Source organism: Dromiciops gliroides, chromosome 1, assembly GCF_019393635.1.
Source record: "Dromiciops gliroides isolate mDroGli1 chromosome 1, mDroGli1.pri, whole genome shotgun sequence".
In the NCBI taxonomy this organism is placed as follows: domain Eukaryota; kingdom Metazoa; phylum Chordata; class Mammalia; order Microbiotheria; family Microbiotheriidae; genus Dromiciops; species Dromiciops gliroides.
This window is the reverse complement of record NC_057861.1, coordinates 588,621,331-588,643,380: the sequence shown is the minus strand read 5'-3', so window position 1 is coordinate 588,643,380 and position 22,050 is coordinate 588,621,331. Positions and strand designations below refer to the sequence as shown.

The 22,050-nt window shown below is 41.0% G+C and overlaps 1 protein-coding gene across 3 annotated transcripts in view; it reads right to left on the bottom strand.

Moving 5' to 3' along the window:
• Nucleotides 1-91: 91 nt before the first annotated feature.
• EMP2 (epithelial membrane protein 2) overlaps nt 92-22,050 on the bottom strand; it is a 54,703-nt gene continuing 32,744 nt past the window's right edge. For 2 of the 3 annotated variants that reach the window (XM_043968566.1, XM_043968633.1), the window contains exons 2-5: nt 10,219-10,345; nt 7,126-7,219; nt 3,287-3,433; nt 92-438 (exon numbers count right to left, since the gene is read on the bottom strand). In XM_043968566.1, the coding sequence (XP_043824501.1) occupies nt 254-438; nt 3,287-3,433; nt 7,126-7,219; nt 10,219-10,296 (504 nt within the window). In that variant the 5' untranslated portion in view covers nt 10,297-10,345 and the 3' untranslated portion in view covers nt 92-253. Of the gene's footprint in view, nt 439-3,286; nt 3,434-7,125; nt 7,220-10,218; nt 10,346-13,582; nt 13,784-22,050 lie in introns of all 3 variants that reach the window. The other variant, XM_043968712.1, reaches the window with a different exon arrangement.

The window sequence follows — 22,050 nt, the reverse complement described above, 5'->3', positions numbered from 1 at the left end:
GCATCAGATTGTTAGCTTTGTCTTGCTCAACCTTTTGGGTGGCCAAGTGTTCCAGAATACAGCCTGTTCCTTTTCATAGTCTTTCTATCAGATACCAAGGATGCAGAACTTTTTTTTTTTCCTTTTTTTTTTTCACTTTTCAAATAAACAATACTTTTGCTACAAAACCAAAAAAAAAAAAAAAGATTATATACAAATTGGTTATTGGAATTTGGGTTCTCTACTATAGTGATGGAAAGTTAGCTCCAGAGTTTTATTTACGCTTTCTCAGTATTAGGTACATTATGCCGCTGATCAGAGTAAAGGCAAATGCAATCCAGGCCAAGATGAAGGAGTAGCCATATTTCCCATCAGAAGTGCCTTGGTAATGCTCTTTGTCGACATGTAATACTTCGTGCTGGTTTGTGTAAATGGACGCAGCAATCATGACACACAGGCCTGCCAGGGTGAAAAACAAGGATGGAAATAAGTTGCCAGGAAAGAAATTTATACTCTACAAACAAATGAAGAACCCATCCCATTCCCCAGCCTTATTTGTGAATAGCTTTATCATGGTGATCTATGACCACTGGAGATTCAAGGATGCTTGCTTTCCTGCTTTGTCAAGAGAAATTGGAGTGTCCTAAGCACAGAGATAAACCTATCTTCAATAGCTCCCTATTGCTTCTAGGACAGAATACAGGGTTCTTCATACTATGGGTCTACCTTCCCTCCCTCCTTTCCTTCCTCCCTCCCTTCTTTCCTTCTTTCCTCCTTTCTTTCTTTCTTTCTTTCTTTCTTTCTTTCTTTCTTTCTTTCTTTCTTTCTTTCTTTCTTTCTTTCTTTCTTTCCTTCCTTCCTTCCTTCCTTCCTCCCTCCCTCCCTCCCTCCTTTCTTCCCTCCCTTCCTTCCTCCTTTCCTTCCTTCCTTCCTTCCCTCCTTCCTTCCTTCTTTCCTTCCTTCCTTCCTTCCTTCCTTCCTTCCTTCCTTCCTTCCTTCCTTCCTTCCTTCTCTCCTCTTCTTCTTCTTTTTTTTTAGGTGGGGCAATGAGGCTTAAGTGACTTGTCCAAGGTCACACAGCTAGTAAGTGTCAAGTGTCTGCAGTCAGATTTGAACTCAGGTCCTGAATCCAGGGCCAGTGCTTTATCCACTGTGCCACCTAGCTGCCCCTTTCTCTTCTTTTAAAAACAGAAATGGTGCTTTTTTTTTTTTTTACATTTCTATCATTTACCAATGACTCCTTCCCATCCAATAGAACCTTCTCTTATGTAAAGAAATAGTTAAGCAAGCCATACCTGACAATATATACCTCATTCTGCAGTTCACAACCTTTCTACCAAGAGGTGGGATGGATGCTTCGCTTTCCAACTTCTGAAAACAATTGTGATTGGTTCCTGCTTTGATCAGACTTCTGATATCTTTCAAACCAACCTGTCTTTCTGATCTTATTTTATTTCACTCTCCTCCATACATTCTACATTCTGGCCAAACTGGGCTACCAGATGTTCCCCATAACTGAAATATTATCTCTCGCCTTGATATATTCATGAAAACTATCCCTTGGTCCTCACTCCCAATACCTTTCATATACTCCCTCTTCACCTGTGCCTTTCAAAATCCTTCTCTTCTTTCAGAACTGAGTTCAGATGCTATTTCTGCCATTGTGGATTTTCCTGATCTTTCCAGATGAAACTGTTCTCTCCCTCCTCATATTTCCTCAGACCGTCCTGATTGAAATCTGTGGTGCGGGTGATCTCTCCCTTGCCCCACCACACTCTCACTTTGTATCATTCATATCTTTGCACATGTCATATTCCCTATTAGAATATATATAGAGAGATAGATATGTGTGTGTGTATATATATATATATATATACACATACATACACACACATATATACATACATATATATGTGTGTGTTTGTGTGTGTGTATTGTCCATAAAGAATGATAGGGAAACATCACCAGGAGGGAACATAAAACTTCTTCATCTTAGGTCATTTTTAGAAGATTCCTGAATCTATGCTAAAGACAACCTGCTGATGCCAGACAGAAATGTGATCATTTTCTGCCTTGGAGCTAAAAGTTGCTGCATGGTATAGGAATGGGTTTCTTAATCCTTTCTGTATCATGGACCTTTTTGTCAGTCTTGGAGGACTACTCCTTCTCAGAATAATACTGATTTAGATATTAATAAAAGAAGGAAATGCTCAATTTCATTTTATTTTATTTTATTTTTTGCAGGGCATTGAGGGTTAAGTGACTTGCCCAGGGTCACACAGCTAGTAAGTGTCAAGTGTCTGAGGCCGGATTTGAACTCAGGTACTCCTGAATCCAGGTCCGGTGCTTTACCACTGCACCATCTAGCTGCCCTTGCTCAATTTCATTTTGAGATTAGTGAAAACAAAGATCAATTTTTTTCTTTTTTTTCCTTTTCTTTTTCTTTTTTGTGGGGCAATGAGGGTTAAGTGACTTGCTCAGGGTCACACAGCTAGTGCCTAGTGTATGAGGCTGGATTTGAACTCATGTCCTCCTGAATCCAGGGCCGGTGCTTTACCCACTACACCACCTAGCTGTCCCCATAATTTTTTCTATTCAAGTTCATCTATCCCCTGAAATCTACCTATGGACCCCTTGAAGATGCATGAACCCCAGGGTATAAGGTCTACCCCTAGTATAGGGTTTAGCTAGTTGTTCTAATTAAATCTAATTAAATCTAGCTCCAAGAATGGGCAGGTCAGGCTAGAAATATATGCTCTTCATAACCCTATGTTGAAATCTTTCTCTTCCTTCAAGACCCAACTCAGGTGCCACCTTCTCCATATAGCCTTCCTTGATCTTTTCCAACTAAATATTATCCCTCAGTTCTAGACCCCTCCTTTACTCTCACCACATTCCTCCTTGCATCATATTTATCTGTGACCTGTCTTATTCCCCTTTTGTGACTATAAATCTCCTTGAGGTCAGAGAATGTTGTTTTTCATCTTTGTGTCCCTAATACCTAGCAAAATATCCTTTACATAACAGATAGTTAATAAAAAATTGTTGCATTAAAAAAAAAGTTCAATGAAAACAAGGCAGAAAACATTGCATTTTTGGAATGGTTCAAAGTTTAGAAAGTTTAAGCTATTCTGTGAGGCCCCCAGTAACCATTGTTCATTGGAACCCATGGTCCCCTGTTGGTGATCAATTTCACAGTCAGATATAAATTTCAACCTCCCATCCTTCCTGTCATCTTTATGACTTATAGAACTGTTTGGCTGGAAATACTGACTGCCTTTCCCTCATGACCCATCATTTTACTTACATGACAGTAGCTGGATAATTGAAGTAAGGACAAATCTCTCTCCTTGCTTCAGACGGAAGAGTTGGAGCACAAAGATAAAGAGAGCTACACAGCAAAGGATGGTGGAGAGGATCATGGTGGTTTGAACAGCTTGGATAGTTGGATAACCTGGGAAGAAGACACAGATTACCTCACAACTTGCTCTCCTTCAACTGGCTGTGGCTTAATTGCAAAGTAAGGCTGTCCTTAAGGTTAAAGGGTAAATGTTCTTGGAAAGGATAACACATCAAACCTTCATCAATTACCTAGAAACACATTTGCTCAGATTGACTTTTCACAACTAAATCATTTGTTCTTGCTACACCCTCTCCATTCTCCCTGCCTTTGTTCATAACATTAGAGGAGGAGGTGACTTTAAAGATCATCTTGTCCAATCTTGTTGTGCATCATGGATCTAGGGGTACACTAGTTAAGTGTTTAACAACCAGCTCTCTGGGAAGAAAAATGTACCTCAGGATATACTTTTAATTCTAATGTGCACTATTTACATTTTCTCCATTCACTTCCCTTTTTTTTTTTTTTTTTTTTTTTTTTTGCGGGGCAATAGAGGTTAAGTGACTTGCCCAGGGTCACACAGCTAGTACATGTCAAGTGTCTGAAGTCGGATCTGAACTCAGGTTCTCCTGAATCCAGGGCCGGTGATTTATCCACTTCGCCACCTAGCAGCCCCCATTCGCTTTCTTAAGTCTAGGTAATCAACAAAACAATGGTTTGTAGTAAATGCCATTTCTGAGGTATAAATGAAAATTTAACAATCAGCTCACAAGATGTTTCTATCAGGCTCTAGCATACTAGTGCATGGACCTCTTTGGCAGTCTAGAGTAGTGTATGGCCCCTTCTCAGAATTTATTTGTTTGTTTGTTTTTGTGGAGCAATGAGGGTTAAGTGACTTGCCCAGGGTCATACAGCTAGTACTTGTCAAATGTCTGAGGTTGGATTTAAACTCAGGTCCTCCTGAATCCAGGACTGGTGCTTTATCCGCTGCGCCGCCTAGCTGCCCCAACAAAATATATTTTTTAAAAGTTCAGGGACCCAAGGGTAAAAGCCCCTGATATAATAACAAGGACAATAATCGCCAGCGTTTATATAGTGCTTTAAGTTTTATAAAGCACTTTACATATATTATCTCTTCCATTGATCCTTAACAACCCTGTGAAGTAGGTGCTGTTATTATTCCCATTTTTCAAATGTGAAAATTCAGGCTGAAAGAGGTTGTGACTCACCCAGAGTCACATAGATGGCTTCATAGAACAGCTAGCACCTTGAAAGAAAGGGAGGATTTTAACAGGTAGAGATAAAGTAATGCACAAGAAAGGCTGATGAGGGAGGGAGGGACAATTCAGAAATAGGGGGACTTTGAGTAAGAAGACCTGAGTTCAAATTTCAACTCTCTCTAGGTGACATTTATTAAGCACTTGTGTTCTCAGACTTTGGGCCAATTACTTCATTTTTGTGGGCATCAGTTTCTTTATCTGTAAAATGAAGGACTTAGATCAGGCCAGACTAATTAGACAGGGACAATGAGGTAGCATGATAGATGGCGCTCTGGACATAAAATAAGGAAGACCTGATTCTTCTAACATGGCTCTATCATCAGACATTGTTTTGAAATTGACGGCTGAAGAAAGACCAAGGTTTCTCATTTGGATTACACCAAGTACTTCAACCTAACGAAATTAATTAATGTTGTTTTTCATTAATCAATTTCATTAATTAATGTTGTACTCATTAAAATTGCTTTGGAATGTGTAAAAAGCAAAATGGGAAGGGCTTAGGATCCTTCCACAGGGTGGAATTTGACATGGTGGTGAGGAATGAACCCAGACAAAGCCAAGTAAAGTGCTGGAGTGATGCAGATACCCCATGCCCTGTGTTAAGTGGTTCCCATTCAGTCTTTCTGAGGAAGTTTGGAGCAAGGAGAATTGTGGCTACTTCTAGGGTTGGCCTTACATGGAAGGCCAAGGAGGCTGATATTTCAGCACTTTGAGGTCCTTCCTTCTGCCACCTGAAGCCCTTCCCCCAACCAGCTTCCTGCCACCTCAAATCTTTGTACAGATGTTTTCTGTCTACAATTAGATTTAAAATGTAAATATCCTTGGAAGATGAAACATTCATACTAAGGGGTAAATGACTGATATGTACCTCCTTTCTCACAGCTATTTTTAGTAGTTTGTATAGAGAAAGAAAGGGCAAAGACCTCCTCAAGGGATGAATTGGGGTGGGGGGATGTGATAGAGGATAGAAAGGACTCCAAAAAAGGCAGGAGTATGATACGGAGTAAAGAAAACTGGCTCTAAATTCAAAGGACTTGGGCTTAAATCTTGCCTCCAATGCTTGCTACCTGTGTGACCTTAGACAAGTCACCTAACCTCTCTGGGCCTCAGTTTGCTCATATGTAAAATGAGAGGGCTGCATGAGATGGCTTGTGAGGTCTCTTCGAGTTCTAGCTCTATGAATTTTGCTGAAGTACCTTCAGGTACCTTCTAGACCTTCTCCCTCATGCCACCTTTGGTCTCATCTCTGGCCTATTCCACTCGGCTCCAATGTGAGTTTCCTGAGGTAGGCTAGCCTAATGACCAATATGTCAGAGGTGAAGAGGAAGGCCAAGCAACTGAAAATAAAACACAGTAGCTTTTTTCAATGTTGATCACCCCCCACGCAATTTTTTTTGAAGGGGGGCAGGGCAATGAAGGTTAAGTGACTTGCCCAGGGTCACACAGCTAGTAAGTGTCAAGTGTCTGAGGCCAGATTTTAACTTAGGTCCTCCTGAATCCAGGGCCTGTGCTTTATCCACTGTGCCACCTAGCTGTCCCCGCATTTTTTTTTTTAATTAGGTACTTAACAGAGCTGGAAGCTAGGTGGCGAAGTGGGTAAAGAACTAGGCCTGAAGTCAGGAAAACATCTTTGTGAGTTCAAATCTGGCTTCAGACACTACATGCCCTGAGCAAGTCACTTAACCCTGTTTGCCTCTGTTTCCTCATCTGTAAAATGAGCTGCAGAAGGAAATGGTAAACCACCCACGTTTCTTTGCCAAGAAAACCCCAAATGGAGTCACAGAGTGCTGGATATAACTGAAATGACTAAATGACAAAAACTCACAGAGGCAGCGTGGAAGAGCATATAGAGTGTTGGACTTGGAATTAGGAAGACCTGGGTTTAAATCCTGCCTCTGACGCTAGCTGTTCTAGTCACCAGGCAAATCACTTGATGTTTCCAAGCCCCAGTTTCCTCATCTATAAAATTGGATAAATGATCTGCCGCACCTACCCTCCACTGACCTGCCACAGTCGGTATATAACCATGAGCAGATCAATTAACAATCATGTTTTAAGCATTGTGCTGGGTGCTTGTCACACAAATACAATGTATAAGGCAATCCTACCTGCAAAGAGGAGACATTGGAGACATCTATACATGTACAGAGAAAGTATAAGAAGAATAGATGCAAAGTGGTTAAATACAAGGTAGTTGGGGGGAGATTCAGGTAAGGCTGTAGATATCTGGATGATGGCACTGGAGCTGTGTCTTAAATGAAGAAAGGGATTCTCTGAGGTGGTAGAGGTGAGAAGAGAGAGAATTCCAGGTTTAGGGAATGGCCAGCACCAAGACACAGAAATGGGAGTTAAATTAATTAACCTCAATTGAACCTCAGTTTCTTCATCTTTGAAATGGGTGACGCAAAATGCAGAAGTTAGCTCAGAGTAAAGCCCACATGAGATAATGTATGCAAAGGGTTTTCCAAACTCTAAATGCTATTCACTGTCAGTGATTATAATTACAAGAAACAGCATCATACTCACCTTCAAAGGTGTTATCAATGCTTGTACAGTTGGTGTTGTTGTTGTGACATACTCTCCAGATGTCTGTGAAAAAATCGTCTCCTACCCACCAGGCCTGTAATACACAACAAAAATATAGAAATACAGAAGAAGGTTCATGCAGTAATAGGCATCCTGGGTAATGAGGTCATGGGCCACCCTAATTTAACTCAAGGGCCTTTGTCCTTTGCTGTTGCTGTTCCTCATCTCCTCCATGGATGTTGTTCATGGATTTTCTCTTTCCCTGAACAACTGTTATCCCAGTTCCCAAAAATAGGAGTCAGGAGTCCCAGTGGACTGTTCTAAGATCAGAAAGGGATAGTTCAGATAAGAACTCAGTAACACAGAGCTTTCACGGATCCTGAGGCCTTGGGGCCCCAACCCTAACACTCTGGATAGCTAATTCTATCAAGATAAAATCCTTGCCTACAGAAACACAGAGCTCCCCCCAGTTTTATGGGAGTCAAGAGAAAGAGGCTTGAGAAATGGAAATTCCTGGTACTATAGAGAGGCTCAGAGAGGTTAAATAACTTGCCCAAGGTCACATAGTAAATGATAGAAGCAAGACCTGAACTTGTCATATTTTTTATTTCAAGTCAAGGAGACAGTTGCCTATCTGGTACAGTTTGAGGCTTTTGAAAGATCTTTCTATCTCTTAGAGCTTCAGTTACCTCATCTGCAAAATGGGGGTAATGATACTAGTTGCCCTATCCCACCTAATTGGCAGCTAGGTGGTGCAATGGATAGAGCTCTGGGCCTAGTGTCAGGAAGACCCATCTTCTTTGTGAGTTCAAATCTTGCCTCAGACTCTTATTAGCTGTGTGACCCTGGGAAAGTTTTACTTAACCTTGTTGCTTCAGTTTCCTCAACGTAAAATGAGCTGGGGAATGAAATGGCAAACCACTCTAAATTTCTTTGCCAAGAAAACCCCAGACGGGGTCATGAAGAGTCAGACATGACTGAACAACAAAACCATTATCTCAGCTAACAGGTTTTTGTTTTGTTTTGGTTGGGGTTTTTTGTTGTTGTTGTTGTTGGGGTTTTTTTTTGGTTTTTATGGTGAGGCAATTGGGGTTAAGTGACTTGCCCAGGGTCACACAGCCAGTACATATCAAGTGTCTGAGGCTGCATTTGAACTCAGGTCCTCCTGACTCCAGGGCCGGTGCTCTATCCACTGCACCACCTAGCTGACCCTAACAGGTTTGTTTTAAGGAAAGTGCCATACAATCATATATGAATGTGAGCTGTTGTTGTACCCCAGACTTGAAACGTGCCTAAAATTTCTCACCACTATGGAATACATGTAAATGTAAATTCATCTCATAGGGAAGTTGGGGTCCTATCCTGAGGGCTGGGAAACATAATGGGGATGCAGACTGGCTAGATCAGGACTCTTTTGCCCAGGGAAGAGGAAACATGAAGATTAAGACAGAATGATTTATTATTGTTATTTGTCTTTAATTTTTGAAGAAAACCAATGATATCACAGGGTGATATCTTGATTCATTCATGAATTTGATTTAAGTGAGGCAGGGTTGAACAAATTCATCAGCCTCACTCTGTCTTTGAGTCACTGAAGTCCAGTGGCAGTACAAAAGTCAGGACTGCTTGCCCCAGATGCAGTAGATAACCTTGGTGACTTTGATGTCTAACCAAACTCGAAGTACTCTATAGCTCCTGCTTCCTCTGCCTTCATAACTGTTGGAACAAATTGTTTTCATCCATCCATTCCATCAGGGAAAGTCTTCACATACTTGGGATAGACACCCCCCCCCCAATTCACCGATAGGGTTGGGGTTGATTACCTTCAACTTGGTTTGGCCCATCTACTGAGACAGTTTATGGGGGTGTGGCCACTTGCACATTCTGCAGCTTCCTGGAGCCACAGGTAAGAGTTGGATGCCAGGTGAACACCAAAGGTGGATGAGCAACCCTGAGAAGGTCTCAGCAAACTCTCACACCAGCCATGCCAGTCCTTACTGAACATCCATACACCCCTTATTACTATCCATAAGGGCAGTTGTTGACTCCAAAGAAATTCTACCAACCCCTATATTTAGTCTTATCTACTTACTCAAAGATTGGTACATTCATAAAAACCTCTAGCTTCCTTTATCTATCTCACTATGCCATCCTAGAAGCTCCTAACTTCTGTGGGCCATCCAGAACCAGTCAGCTGCTTGGATGAGCTGATTTCCTGGAATCATTTACTATTTTTGTGTCCTTGGTTTTCTTTCATCAGACCAAAGTGGGAGGGCCAGGGAGATGGAAAGCATACACATTTTACACCCCTTTTATATGGGTGTTTATTAGTGTATGGCATAGTATTATTGGCCAACTAGGTGGTGCAGTGGATAGAGGGCTGAGCCTGGAGTCAAAAAGACTATCTTCCAGAGTTTGCATCTGGCTTCAGACACTTACTAGCTCTGTGACCCTAGGCATGTCACTTAACCCTGTTTGCTTTCATTTTCTCATCTGTAAAATGATCTAGAGAAGGAAATAGAAAAACCACTCTAGTATCTTTGCCAAGAAAACCCCAAATGGGATCATGAAGAACTGGGACATAACTGGAAACAACTCAGCAACAACAATACTATAATCCAATATAAACCACTGATAGTCAACTTAAGGCCACTGTGCCTGCATCTCTATTTCTTGAGTTTCCTGAATGTGACTAGCTAAATTGGGCAGGTTTTCATTTGGACCAAGATAGTAAGGAAAGTTCATGAATGAAGCATTGCTGGGAAAGGCAGACTGAGACAGAATGCCCCAGGGAAAAGCTTTGGTCAAAAGGAGACAACATCAGAACAGTGGGGTGCCTCTGGAGCAAGGAGGTAGATTCCGGAAACAAATTATTGTCACTGTCATTCCGTGCAGGACTTTCCCCAAGACTTGCCATCCTTATCCTGTAACTAGGAGGGACTTGGGGCAAGTAAATGGACACCTACTTAGAAGGGATTTCTTATTCAGTGGAAGGTTGTTAAGACCCTTTCTGAGTCTAAATTCTATGAGTCTGTGATTCTGGGGTTCTACAACTGTAGTTCTGAGCTGTGAGAATAGAGGAATGGAACTTACATTGTCGATGGTGGCGATGAACAGCAGTGCTGCAGAGGTGATGTGAAACACAATGATGAAAGCCAGAAGCACCAACATTCTCACAGTAAGGGTGGGGGAGGAGATCCCCTTCAAAATTTAGGCAAAACTGTTCAAACAAAGCAAACAAATCCAAGTCCATAAATAAACACACTTTTTAAAAAAATGGGATTCTTTCACATTCCTCCCTTCTCTCCACAGAGAAGCAAGGACTAGAATACTATAAATGCTATTAGATGCCTTCTCTTTATTTATTAGTTTTGTGTAACTGTTTTTTGTATAATACAAGGGAGGGCTTGATGTGATACAGCATGTGTTTATCGAGAGACCATTCTAATATAAAGACAAAGGCATTAAGAAAACCTTTTAAAACTTAGAATAGGGGACAGATAGGTGGCACAGTAGACAGAACACCGGCCCTGGATTCAGGAGGGCCCGAGTTCAAATCCAGCCTCCAGAACATTTGACACTTACTAGTTGTGTGGCCCTGGGCAAGTCACTTAACCCTCATTTCCCCTACCCTCCCCCCCCAAAAAAATTAGAATACTAAATTTTAGGGATTGTAGGCAACCAGCCCAAAGTATTTTCTATGTCTTTACATATATATGGGGGGGGGTGGGACAGGGCAATGAGGGTTAATTAACTTGCCCAGGGTCACACAGCTAGTAAGTATCAAGTGTCTGAGGCCAGATTTGAACTCAGGTCCTCCTGAATCCAGGGCTGGTGCTCTGTCCACTGTGCCACCTAGCTGCCCCTGTCTTAATATTTTATATTTTAAATATTTTGTATTCCCTAAGCTAGAAGTTCCACAGGTCAGGTCCCCCTCAAGAAAGTTGTTCATAATTAAGCCCATCTCCCAATTATTCATCATGGAGGAATGGAGGAAGGTCCATTAAAAAAAATGATCTTAGAAATTGTCATTCCTCACTCTAGCTTTCCAAGCACCACAAGAACAATAGGCCACCGTCCAAAGAGAGATCAGGCTGCTGCTGCTGTATCTCCTGAATGGGTGTATGCCTTGGTTTACTTTTCTAAGCCTAGGCATATAGTTTGAATCAATCCACCCATGCTCTCTCACTCAATTCCCCTGGTGACCTGTGATACATCTCCATATGAAAGAATTCCAGAGTTAAGGATACTGGCATTAATCAAGAAATAGAACAAGGCTACCCACCCACCCTCAGCCCTCCATAGATGCTCTGTATACTAACCATCAGTTAGCTAACTACCAATAGTCAGTATAGGAAAATCTTCTATTGCATATGAGCTGACCTACTGTGTATTCCTCCTTTGGAGGACACAGTGATTTGGCTAATAGAAACAAACTCATCTTTCAAAATTACAAAGTGTCCTTTCCTGAGAAGAAGTTTTAGAACAAGCTACTAGGCAACACGTCCAACGAGACGTAGGGCTAGCCCTGATGAAAGAAGCTCTTGGGTCAGCTGCCATCATGCTGAATGCCAAATTCTTAAATGAGGAATCTGCTAAGGCACACTGCCAGCGTGAGGAGCCCAGGGTAACTCGAGCACCCCACACGAAGGCAAACCCTAGTCTATGTGATGAGGAAAATGATCTTTCAAGGAATGAGCTCTCTTCTCCTTCTCCCAAGCTGTGAAATATTGAAATGTCAACATCCCTCCACGAGACTGAATGCGTGTGGGTATCAAACCCAAACAGTTAGAGATAACTAGATAAAATCCCATCAATAATGTACCTGACGCAGTGCCAAGTGTCAGAAGATATGATTGAATTTTCATTTGTCTGTCATTGTGTTACATTTCTGGCAGTCTGCCTGGCAAGGCGTGAATACCGATGGAGAGGAGAAACCAAAGGCAAGAAATCTGTCAAGTGACTAACTCCACCCCACATAATGCTGCTAGGTTCAGCAGTGTCAGCACCATCTTCATCCTATCATCCCTTGGTCAGAAATCTTCAATGGCTCTTTTACTGACTACAGGAAATTGATGTGAAATTTCTTAGCCTAGCATTCAAAGCTCCTCACAATCTGGCCCCACCAGACTTTTTTACCTCCCACCGTACCCTTAGAGGTACAGTAGATAAGAGTGCTGGGCCTGAAGGCAGGAAGACCTGAGACACTTACTAGCCATGTGACTATGGGCAAGTCACTTAACCTCTGTCTGCCTCAGTTTCCTCAACTATAAAATGGGGATAACAATAGGTTGTGATGATCAAATGAGATCCACTGCTCAGCACAGTGACTGGCACATAGTAGGTGCTTAATAAACATTTATTCCTTCCCCTTCCTTCCCCCTAAACAAACCTTCCATTCCAACCGCTATTGATTGTGACTGTACTCTAACCTTTAACATCACTTTATGGTCAGGGCCCTCAACCTCTTTCTAAACTTTTTCCTGGATTTTCAGTAGACCTTCCATGATTGGCTCTATTCACCATGAAAGGAAATAAATTCTAGGGTTTTCCATACATACACCCATAAGAAATAAAATTTTTTGAATTTAGTTTTTATAAAGAAAGCTTTATTTGGTACATAACATTTTTAGTATCATGAATCAATGAATGAATAAAAAAAAGTTAAATGTTTAATATGTGCCAAATGCCATGTTAATACCTGGGAATACACATAAGAGAAAAATAGACAGCCTCTGCTCTGTCATAAAGTTGTTCTCTTTCCAATCCTATTTTTTGTCCATTGACACTACTACTTTTATACTATTGCAGTAGGATAAGATTATTATTTATCAAAAACTCCCTACAGCCCCTTGACAAACTTTTCATACCCTTGGAAGCACATGCCCCACAGGTGGGGAACCCAGGGTTTAAAGTTTGTGTTTGAATTTGTAAGCCCTATCGAGGTTATTTCCTCCTAAGAACTATGCCTGCACTCAGGGTGGTGGTCACCAGGTGGTGTCTTGAGACATGTTACCATAGAATAACCACTTAAACTTGCTCCAGGTATATGGATAATGAAGAAAGAGAAGGTATCTAGTAAATAATAGCATTTCTAAGATGTATAAATATAACCCTATCAAAACATACCATGACATTAAGATAGATTATGAAATCATTTTCCAATAAATTCAAATATCTTAATGCAAACAAGGACTTGAAAATGCAAGGCTCTTTGAATTTTTCTCCCTAAAACAAAAGCCCAACTTTTTAATACCTATATTCTCCCAGTGTTGTTAGATGGCTCCAGATAATTAAAAATGGGGTATCACTAAGAGGGCAACAAAAAGGTGCATGGCTGGATATGGGTAGGCTGCAAATGCAACAGACAAGGAAATATGAAAGAGAAACAACATAAAAGATGTCATTCAGGAAATTCACGATCAAAAAAAGATGGGTCATGTAGCAACAGTATTACCAAGGGACATTCCACTGGATTCCATTAATATCCACACAAAGCTGGCAGAAATAGAATGTAAGCTTCTTAAAAGTAGAGATTCTTCCTTCCTTCATTCCTTCCTTCTTCTTTTGTATTTGTAACTCAGTAGGTATTTCATAAAAGCTTGTTGATTGACTAATGTTTGAAAGCCCCCAGCATAAGTGGATTCTCTGTAGCAAACTTATGGAAGAAAAAAGACAAGAATCACTTAGGATGGGCAGCTATAAAAGGGTGGTGATTTTCTTTTGGTTTTGGTTTTGGTTTTTTTTAGTGAGGCAATTGGGGTCAAGTGACTTGCCCAGGGTCACACAGCTAGTAAGTGTTAAGTGTCTGAGGCCGGATTTGAACCCAGGTACTCCTGACTCCAGGGCCTGTGCTCTATCCAGTGCGCCACCTAGCTGCCCGATTTTCTTTTAAATGAATGAGTTCAGAGGGTCATTTGTGCATTCTTAGTACAAATACCTAAGTACAAGTTAAATACATTCTTCCACTAAACTCCAAATGTTTTCGGTTACTATTTAACATGGATTCCTTTAAAACCAAGTAGAACTCATCGTGAATCTTTCCTTAAAAGTAAAAAACCTTATAAGGTGACTATAGTGCTTATTAGTAGTCCCTGCACTACCTTAGGTTTTGTTCTGGCTAGGCATAAAACCTTTTAATTATTTTCTTTAATTACCTTAATGAGAACCTTATCTGTGCTTGTATCTCCCTCCCAGAGGGACCTGAACTCCTTGCACCATTTTTAATGAGGAAGAATGAGAAGAGGGAGAATTCCCTTCTGGTTTGATGGAGATTCATAGAATTATAGAGTTGTCATTATTGTTGTTGCTGTTCCTTAATTTTTGAAGAGGACTTGTGACATCATGGGGTGATGTCTTCACTTGTGTATTAATTGAATCTAAGTGAAAAGTCATCAACCTCACTCTCTAGAATGATAGAGCTGGAAATGTTCCTAAAGCTCATCTAAAGGCAACCCACTCCTTTTGCAAATTAAGAAACCAGGGCCCAGAGAGATGAATTAACTTGTTCAAGGGTACACAATTCTCAAGTGGCAAAGCAAGATTAGAACTCAGGTCTTTTGACTCATAGCCCAGTCATCTTTCCACTATGTCATACCACTATGGTTTCTCTCTCTTCCAAGACACTGAATGCTCTCTGTTCCTTGTGGCCAACAGAGAAAAGGGAGAAAAATCATGGAATTACATATTGCATTTTTTATGCCACATTACTGTCTTTTTCCAGTCAGGAGAGCATTTTCTTGATGGCCAAATTTTCTAGTTATTTACTCCCCTTCCTGTGAAACTCACCCTTCGTAGGCCAGTTATTTTGCACAGAATGGTTAAAAATCTTTCCTTTAATCAGTTATAGTATTAGCTTCCAAGACTCTTCAGAGGGCATGCTAATTCCTTTGTACATAAAACCACATGGGAGGAAGGGGGGAAAGCTTCCCAATTGAGTTATACAGTGGTTTCCTCAACACCCTCAAATATACCGCATACAATTTCCAACATCCCTGTCATTCTTCCCACTGTTCCCGCTGCCTGGAGCACCCATCTGCTTCTCTTTCTTGGTCCAAACCCTACCTATCCTTCAAAGCCAAGAGCAAACCACACCTCCTCCATAAAGGATTCCCGATCCACTACAATTTAGTGTTCTCTCCTACCTCTGAATTCCTAGGCCACTGATTCTTTGGCACCACTTATTTGGAACTTGATCCCATGTAGCAATACCTCAGTGGTTTATTCCGCCATGGAGGTGACCCTGGGTCCTTAACAAATCCCAAATTCTCACAAGGCTCTATCCAGCTGAAGAAGCTTTGAGCACCAGCCTAGTGACTGTGTGCCAGCTCATCACCAGAAGGAATGGAGGAGTCAAAGTCTAGATTGGATCCCTGTTATCTCTAGGATCCAACGGCAACTCATCTATTTGACATTTGAAGCCCTTCACAATCTGGTTCCAACCCATAACCTTATTAAATACTCGTCCTCTTCACACACCCATCAATCTAACAAACTGGTCTTCTTGTCCTCACACAAAATACATCTCTCATCTCCATGCCTCACGCAGGTTATTCCCCATGCCTAGATCCCTCCTTATGTCTACCTCTTAGAACCCCCAGTTTCCTTCAAAAGTTCTGCTCAAGGGGGCAGCTAGGTGGAGCAGTGGATAAAGCACCAGCCCTGGATTCAGGAGGACCTGAGTTCAAATCTGACCTCAGACACCTGATTAGCTTACTAGCTGTGTGACCCTGGGCAAGTCACTTAACCCTCATTGCTTCAAAAAGAAAAAAAAATTCTGTTCAGGATTTATCTTTGCCCCTTTCCCTGGCTGCTGGTGTTGTTTCTTCAAACAGTCTTTCATATATTTTGTTTGTATTTATTTTGCATCTACTTATTTGTATATGCACTATGAGTAAACCATATTATAACATATGTTGTTGTTGTTCAGTCATTTCAGACAAAGAGTCTGACTCTTTGTGACTCCATGTGGGGTTTTCTTGGCAAAGATACTGGAGTGGTTTGCCATTTCCTTCTCCAGCTCATTTTACAGATGAAGAAACTGAGGGAGAAGGAGAAAGTTTTGCCCAAGATCACAAAGTTAGTTATTAGAAAGTCCACCACTTCTGCCATGCCATATAGCCTCTCCAAAGACCATAGGATCATAAGGCCTTAGACCTAGAGCTGGAAGGAACCTCAGAGATAACAGTCCAGATCCCTGGACTGAGAACCAGAGAGGTTAGGTGACTTGCCCAAGGCAACAAAGATTAAATAAGCATTAATTGTAGAATTTTAATTCAGGTTCTCTGATTCCAGAAAACAGGAAGCTATATGGTGAAGTAGCTATAATCAGGAAGAACAGAGTTCAAATCCAGCCTCAAACACTTACTAGCTGTGTGACAAGTCACTTAACTGCTCTTTGCCTTAGTTTCCTCAACTGTAAGAGGAAAATAATAATAGCCCCTATCTCTCAAGGTGGTTGTGAGGATCAAATGAGATAATATTTATAAAGTACTTACCAGTGCATAGCACACAATAGGAACTATCTAAAGGCTTATCCTTTTTTCCTCTCCCAGAGCCAGTACAATTGGTCTCAACATTAGGTATAGTTAACATAGTATTAGGAATATATATTAGGAATAAAAATAATATATTACCTTTTATCCCCAAATGTAATATATCTGCTTAATTCATGGCTTTTCTTCTCCAAACTTATTTCAAGGTCCCTCCAAGAACTTCTAAACTTCTAAAGAATTGTATACAGCCCTAAGGCCCATGGGTGGGTCCCACCTGCTTCAGATATTTGCCATTCCGAACACAGGGGGCTGTATCAGATGACTTTTCTAGGTTTATCTCAGCCCCAGAAGTCCCAAATGACGCCATGAGTTTCCATTTGCTTTTGGTGAAGATCAAATCGTTTCCTCAGCAAAACTACATCACTGGGGGGGCGGCTAGGTGGCGCAGTGGATAAAGCACTGGCCCTGGATTCAGGAGTACCTGAGTTCAAATCCGGCCTCTGACACTTGACACTTACTAGCTGTGTGACCCTGGGCAAGTCACTTAACCCCCATTGCCCCGCAAAAAAACAAAAAAACAAAAAAAACTACATCACTGGAGTGTATTGCTTTCAATCATACCCAATCCCACTCAATTACCGCCACCTTCCACTCACAGCCTCAGTAAGAGAATTAGTCATGGGCATGGGGCAGGGGGGGTGGCGGGGGGAAGGGGGAACGGAGAACAATGTTCAGGATGGCATCTAGCAGAGAGAATTAAGATTTAATTAGTTTTAATTAATGAATGAAAGTCAGTTCCTCAAGGGGCTCTCTGCTAACATTCCGATGAATTGGCTTTAGTTCTGTTCTATTTAACATGTTTTTATCAGTGACTTGGACGATGACAAGGGAGGGTGTGCTTGTCAGGTTTTTGGAAGGCATGAAACTAGCAGAGAGGGCTAATACAATAGATGGCAGGATGAGGATCCCCAAAAAGATTTCAATGGGATGGAATGGGGCATCCAATCTAAGGGAGAGGGACTGGGCCTATAATTTCATCGGTATAGGGAACTCACAGGTGAGGAAACTCCCTTTACCAAGACGTGCTGGCATCTTCTCTTCAATTTATAACTTTACAGAGTTGCCTGGGGGCAGCTAGGTGGAGCAATGGATTCAGGAGGACCCGAGTTCAAATCTGGCCTCAGACACTTGACACTGAACTAGCTGTGTGACCCTGGGCAAGTCACTTAACCCTCATTGCCCCACATAAACAAAAACAAAAAACAAAACAAAACAAAACAAAAAAAGAATGAGTGGGTAAAAGAGTAAATCACAGAGAATTGCCTGGAGCATTGAAAAGTTAAGGGACTTGCTCAGGGTCACAGATGTGTGTGTATAAGAGGCAAGACTTGAACCTGGAGTCTTCCTAGCTTTGAGGCTGAATCTTTCTCCACTATGACAATCTAACACGATGAGATATAATGGGAATAAATGTAAGCCCTGCCCTCAGTACAACAGGAGGGCAGCTTTTCTTTTTTCTTTTTAAGTTTAGTTTCTTTCTTGTTATTATATCACGGTCATTTCTAAATCTAGTCTATCCTCCTCTACAATCCAGAAAGTTGTCTCTCTTAACAGAGATGAAGAATGAATGCCAAAAAAAAAAAGTGCAATTAAGTATAACTAATCGGGGCAGCTAGGTAGTGCAATGGAAAGTGCACTGGGCCTTCTGATAGGAAGTTTTGTTGTGTTCACTCCTTTCCAACTCTTCACGACCACATGGATCATAGTATGCCAGGCCCTTCTTTCCTCCACTATCTCTTTTTTTTTAATTTTTATTTTAGTGAGGCAATTGGGGTTAAGTGACTTGCCCAGGGTCACACAGCTAGTAAGTGTTAAGTGACTGAAGCCAGATTGGAACTCAGGTACTCCTGACTCCAGGGCCGGTGCTCTATCCACTGCACCACCTAGCTGCCCCTCGCTAAAAGTCTGTTCATTGTTTCCATGACACTATCTATCTATTTCATCCTCTGCCATTCCCTTTTCCTTTCAATATTTTCCAACATCAGGGCCTTTTTCAATAAGTCCTATCTTCTCATTATGTGGCTAAAGTATTTAAGCTTCAGCTTCAGTATTTGAATTTCCTTTTTTTTTTTTTAATTTAATTTTTGCAGGGCAATGAGTGTTAAGTGACTTGCCCAGGGTCACACAGCTAGTAAGTGTCTGAGACCGAATTTGAACTCAGGTCCTCCTGAATCCAGGGCCAGTGCTTTATCCACTGTGCCACCTAGCTGCCCCCAGTATTTGACTTTCCTTTCCAATGGATAGTCAGAATTAAGCTCTTTAAATATTTGACTGATTTGTCCAAGAGACTCTCAAAAGTCTTCTCCAGCACCACAATCCAAAAGTGTGGCACTCAACTTTCTTTATTATAAGGAAAGAGTTAAGAAGATCAGACACTTAGTACCTATATGATCCTGGACAGGTCATTTAACCCTGTTTGCCTCAGTTTCCTCATCTTTAAAATGAGTTGGAGAAGGGGGCGGCTAGGTGGCGCAGTGGATAAAGCACCAGCCCTGGATTCAGGAGTCCCTGAGTTCAAATCTGGCCTCAGACACTTGACACTTACTAGCTGTGTGACCCTGGGCAAGTCACTTAACCCCCATTGCCCTGCAAAAAACAAAACAAAACAAAACAAAAAAATGAGTTGGAGAAGGAAATGGCAAATCACTCCAGTATCTTTGCCAAGAAAATCCAAAACAGGGTCACAAACAGTTGGGCATGACTGAAACGACTGAACAACATGACTAATCAAGCATAGCTGACAGTACACAAAATATTCTTAACCTTTTGCAACAGTGAGTACATTTACTCAACCCTTTTCCAGACTCGGTCATTTTAATTATACAGAATTCAGTTCCATCTTTTTTTTTAATTGTCTTTCTGTTGACATTGTAGTAGTAGTTATGTACACCATTTCCTTGGTTATGCTCACATCACTTTTCATCTTTCCAGTCGTCTTAAACATATGAGTCCCATTCATATACTTTACAATCTAGTCATACTGGCCATATCAAGACAGCTGGTGGCACAGTAGATAGAGTGATGAGCCTCATAGTCAGGAAGACCTGAGTTCTAAATCCAGCCTAAGAATCTAACTGTGTGACCCTGGGCAATTTAAACTCTCACAGCCATAGTTTCCTCAACTGTAACCTAGGGCTAATAGCACTGATCTCAGAGGATCGTTATGAGTACCAAATGAGATAATTGTAAAGGCACTTAGTACAGTTCCTGACACATAGTAGGCACTATATAAATGCCTATTCTCTTCTGCTATTTGCTGTTCCTTATGCGTAATGCTCAACCCTCCCCTACATACCTTTGCTCTAGCTGTCTCCTCTATCAGAAATGCTCTCTTATCCACCTCTTAGAGGAATCCCCGGCTTCCTTATAAGACTAAGTTAGAGTGCTTTCTTCTGCAGGAGGCTTTGGCTGGATTTTGTAGTTGTTTAGTCATTCAGATTAAAACCCTGCAGATCATTTCATGCAAATGCTGTCCTTGGGGTTTTCTTGGCAAAGATACTGAAGTGGTTTGCCATTTCCTTCTCCAGTAGATTAAGGTTAAAAAAAAAAGGTTAAATGACTTGTCCAGAGTCGCACAGCTAATAAGTATCTGCAGTCATACTTGAACTCAGGTCTTCCTGACTCTAGGCCAGTACTCTATTCATTGAGCCATTTAGGTGCCTCCAAGGCAAACAAAGGTTAAGTGACTTGCCCAGGGTCATACAGTGCCTGAGGCCATGTTTGAACTCAGGTCTTCCTGACTATAGGACTACCTTCAATCTATTCTGCATGTATCTTGTATACATTGATTTATGCTCATATTATTCCCCCATTATAATATGAGCTTCTCAAGGTCAGGGAATATTTGGGGATTTTCCTTTTATTCTCAGTACTCAGTGTAGTACCTGACACATAGTAGGTGCTTAATAAATGCTTGTTGATTGATTGATATTGATTGTATCAGTTCATATACATCTTCCTCTGCTTTTCTAAATTCATTGTTTCTTCTAACACCATAATATACCACATTTTGTTTAGCCATTATCCCATTGATGGACATCTAATTAGTTTCCAGTTTTTTGCTGCCAGGAAAAGGACTACTATAAATATTTTTATGTATTTGGACCCTTCTTTCTGGGGATAGATGGGATTTCATTTGAAAATGTCCTGGAGGGGTTAGGGGGAAAAAACTTTAAAAAGAAAACATAATTTGGAGTCAGAAGATCTGAGTTTCAAGTATGTACTACATGTGTGACCTTGGGCAAATCATTTCATCTCAGTTTCCTATTATGGAAAAGTAAAAGATTAGACTAAATTGCTTTTTCAATTTTGTTCAAGTTTAAATCTTTTGATATCGAGGTTTGCAAGGTCTGTGATAAAAAGCCCTCACTAAATTTGTAGTTAGAGATCCTGAGTTCAAAACCTGGTCCTGGCATTTCCTGCCTATGGAACTTTCTGGACCTCAGTTTCTTAATCTGAAAATGGGGGGGATTGTTCTAGATAACCTCAAAGGTCCTTTCCAGCTTTAAATTTATTATTTTGTCTGGACCTCAATAAAAGTGTACTGTGGCTACTAACTCCCCCATATCAATACAGTCTTGGGCTATTTTATTGGAAGTTTAGAAGCCAGACTGCTTGTCTGGCTGAATCTGAAGCATTGTGCGGAATTCCAGGTGCCACATTCTAAGAAGGATACTGACAAAGTGGGAACATTGTTCAGAAGAAGGGAACCAACCAGGATGGTGATAGCATTTGAGACAGTCAAAGGATACTTTCAAGAAATGGAGAAACCTAGAGAGGAGAAAAATTAGAGGCAATATAATCAATGTTCAAGCCAGCTCTGGGAAACCAGAAAAGTTATTCAAGCTTTCTAGGTCTTGGTTTATTTATTGATAGTGAAGAAATGGGACTAGATCGGTGTTCCCAACCACATGTTTGGCCAAATTTGTATTTATCTGAAAAACTTTTGCCACTAATAGTCTTTTCTTCTTAAAACTTGGGCTTGGAAAAGTTATTCCTTCTTTTATCTTTCATCTTCCCAGCATCCTACTCTCACAATCTTATATCTGTCTTCTTGCCTTGTGAACCTCTTCTGTTCTGAGACTGAGGCTATGGAATGATGGTGGTGGTAATGGTGGCGGTGATGACAATTAATATTTATGTAGTGCTTTAAAACTTGCAAAGCACTTTACATATATTATCTCATTTTGGTCATAGGTGAAAGTCAGTACTTCATAAAGATCTGACTTTGGAGAAGGAAGACCTGGTTTTCAAGTTCTACTTTGGACACATATTGATTGTGTGACCCTAGACCAGTCATTTGATTTCTCAGTGTTCTAGAAAACTCTCCAAGACCATAAGTTATAGAGAAGGCTCCAACCTGAACCAGTAG